At 35.4% G+C, this 3034-nt stretch overlaps 1 protein-coding gene across 3 annotated transcripts in view; it reads left to right on the top strand.

The window, feature by feature from the left end:
* LOC106870453 (breast cancer anti-estrogen resistance protein 1) overlaps window positions 1-3034 on the top strand; it is a 114367-nt gene that overhangs the window by 39047 nt on the left and 72286 nt on the right. The window contains exon 2 of one of the 3 annotated variants that reach the window (XM_014916553.2): window positions 1764-1835. The exons of 1 other annotated variant lie outside the window; for it this stretch is intronic. In XM_014916553.2, the coding sequence (XP_014772039.1) occupies window positions 1764-1835 (72 nt within the window). Of the gene's footprint in view, window positions 1-1763; window positions 1858-3034 lie in introns of those variants that run through there. One more of the 3 variants, XM_052975219.1, reaches the window with a different exon arrangement.

The following is a 3034-nucleotide window of genomic DNA, read 5'->3' as shown; positions in this document are numbered from 1 at the left end:
GTATGTATGTGTGTATGTATGTGTGTATGTATATATATGTTTGTGTATGCATATATATGTGTGTATATGTGTATGTGTATATATGTATGTATGTGTGTATATGTGTTTGTGTATACATATGTGTGTGTGTATATGTATGTATGTGTATATGGTTATATATATATATATACGTTTATATATGTGTGTATGGGTATATAGATATTTATATATATATATGTGTATATATATGTATGTATGTATGTGTTTATGTACGTGTGTATGTATAATTGTATATATGTATGTATATGTGTATATATAGGTATGTGTGTGTGTGTGTATGTATGTGTGTGTGTGTGTGTATATATATATAAATATATATATATACACGCACATTCCTTCATGAACCTGATGTTGTTTTAAACGTGTTTGTCGGCATCTCAAAGGGAGTAGCCGTCTGTGATTAGCTTTGATATAAGTTTAGTTGCGGACTTCGCTTCATTAAATAAGCATCACAGCCGAGTGAAACGTAAAAAGAAAAATCTTACATATATAACTACCCACACACATAATATTTATACGCGTTTATGCTTATTATGACATACACTTAATTATAAACAGCTATACCTGCACACGTCTAATGTGTATGCATATATATATATATATATATATATATATATATATAATCTTCAGTAAATCATAAATCCGAAATAGAACCGCATTTTCAGTTATAGAGCAGTAGAGTATATAGATAACGATAGATATGGCTGCTCTATGGCGTTACCCTGGGTTTTATGGTTTCACGTCCATAAAGCGTTTAGGTCCTAAAACCTTTTGGTCTATGGCCCCTCTAGGGTATGGAGAAAGGCTGCATCTATCTTTATCTCTCTATATCTATATCTCTCTGTCGCTATCTATCTATCTATCAATCTATCGTTATATATATATATAGATATATAGATAGATAGATAAACACACACACAATATCTAAACATATTACTGCATACATTTAATATATATATTAATACAAGCATTTAATAAATAGATATATTAATATATTCACACATTTTATATATATATTAGTACATATACTTATATACGCACCTTTTAACATTTATGTGTGTTTAGTACATATGCATGTTAATATTTACATATATGAGTGTACAGAATAAACTTCACGTTCACATATGACATGCATCAGCATATTCACTGATATACAATACATATACTATTTATCAAAAACAATAAGATTAAACAATCTATTTCATATTAAAATGTAATTTAAATTTATATACCATTAAGAACCATTTATATACCATTAAGTTCGTGACGGTTTTCATCATTGTTAAGCTGCCGCTTGGCACGAATCGGGCGGTTTTACTGTTTACTTTGCAGACAAGAGAAAGCCTCTTCTCAGTACATACGACTTATATCGGATGTCCTCATGCATTATAGTTCTTATCGTCTATTGTAGTACCTTAATTTCTTTGTCTCTCATTACTTTTGCGGGATCATCATCAATAATGTTTTGAACTCGTTGGATCAATTGCGGTGTCCATTTATTGGTTCCGGTCTTTGGATTGCGGCAATGCTGGAACACTTCCTGCGTAGCTATACATATTTCAACTCAATACTTTTTCTCCTTTCCGAAATGTTTGTTGAACTGTTAAATTACAGATAAATGAAGTGACGCAAGACTCGTTAAACACACACACACACACACATTCTTTTTTTATGTGTTGTGATTTATTGAAGCTAACACTGTCATTCATTTTATCTCTTTCCAGGTATGTATCAAGTTGTCTTTTAATCCTGTTCCACCAAACAAGTCTACAAAAACAACACCATACACCCTCATGGTGAGATATCCTTCGTCTAGCCGTGAGATAACCTCTTTTCTAAAATTTAATTCAAAGTTTCCTTTTGCTTTTGTTCTTTTTCCTTTCTACTTGTTCCGATCAGTGGGTTACGGCCATACAGGAGCACCGCTTTGAAAGGATTAGTCGAACAGATTGACCACAACTATATACTTTTTAAAGTCTGCTAATTATGTTATCCGTCTCATATACCGAATCGCTAAGTTACAGGGACGTAAAAGAAACGAACGCCGGTCATCAAGCGGTGATGGGGAGAGTATAAATACACACACACACTTTGTCTCTTTGTGCTTGTCAACCGGCGGTGGCGTGTTTACGTCCTCGTAACCTTGCGGTTCGGCAAAAGGGAACCGATAGAATAAGTACTAGGTTTCAAAAATAATTAGTCGTGGGGTCGATTTGCTTGACTAAACTTGAAAAGATTCTTTGGAGCCATAATAGCTTCATTTTCGCCAACAATAATACTAAAAGTTCTTTATGATTTTCGCTCAAGCGTAGCAATTTTGAAGAGTTAGTGGGGTGGGGGATCAAGCCAATTGCACCCCCACCCCCACTTATTTTATCGACTCTGAAAAGATGAACAGCAAAGTTGATCTCTGCGGGATTTGAACTCAGAACGTAAAGACCCAGAACAAACTATTGCTTCTGATTTAGGTTCAAGACCAGCAATTCTAAAGAAAGGGGATTAATCGATTATATTGATCCTAGTATTTGACTGGCATTTCATTTCATCAGCTCCCAAATGGATGAAAAACGAAGTTGAGCTCAGAACATAAAGAGACGGAATATTCTTTTCTACCCTAGGCACAAGGCCCGAAGTTTTGGGGGCGGAGGGCCAGTCGATTAGATCGACCCAGTTCGCACCTGGTACTTAATTTATCGACCCCGGAAGGATGAAAGGTAAAGTCGACCTCGGCGGAATTTGAACCCAGAACGTAAAGACTGCTAAGCATTTCCCCCGGCGTGCTAACGTTTCTGCCAGCTCGCCGCCTTAAAGAGCCAGAATATTACGACGCTCTAAGCGACATTGCTTGCTTGCAACTGTTGTCGTTGTTCTGTCTGTCTGTCTGTTTGTCTGTCAAGTGTTTTCCGCCCTTTTCCTATACTTGTATGACTATGCTGAAAAATAAACCGCAAATACAGATCAATTTGGGAAAATACTAATTTCGGAACGGAAATCA

Source organism: Octopus bimaculoides, chromosome 20, assembly GCF_001194135.2.
Source record: "Octopus bimaculoides isolate UCB-OBI-ISO-001 chromosome 20, ASM119413v2, whole genome shotgun sequence".
Taxonomy (NCBI): Eukaryota; Metazoa; Mollusca; class Cephalopoda; order Octopoda; family Octopodidae; genus Octopus; species Octopus bimaculoides.
This window is presented reverse-complemented; position numbering and strand designations above follow the sequence as displayed.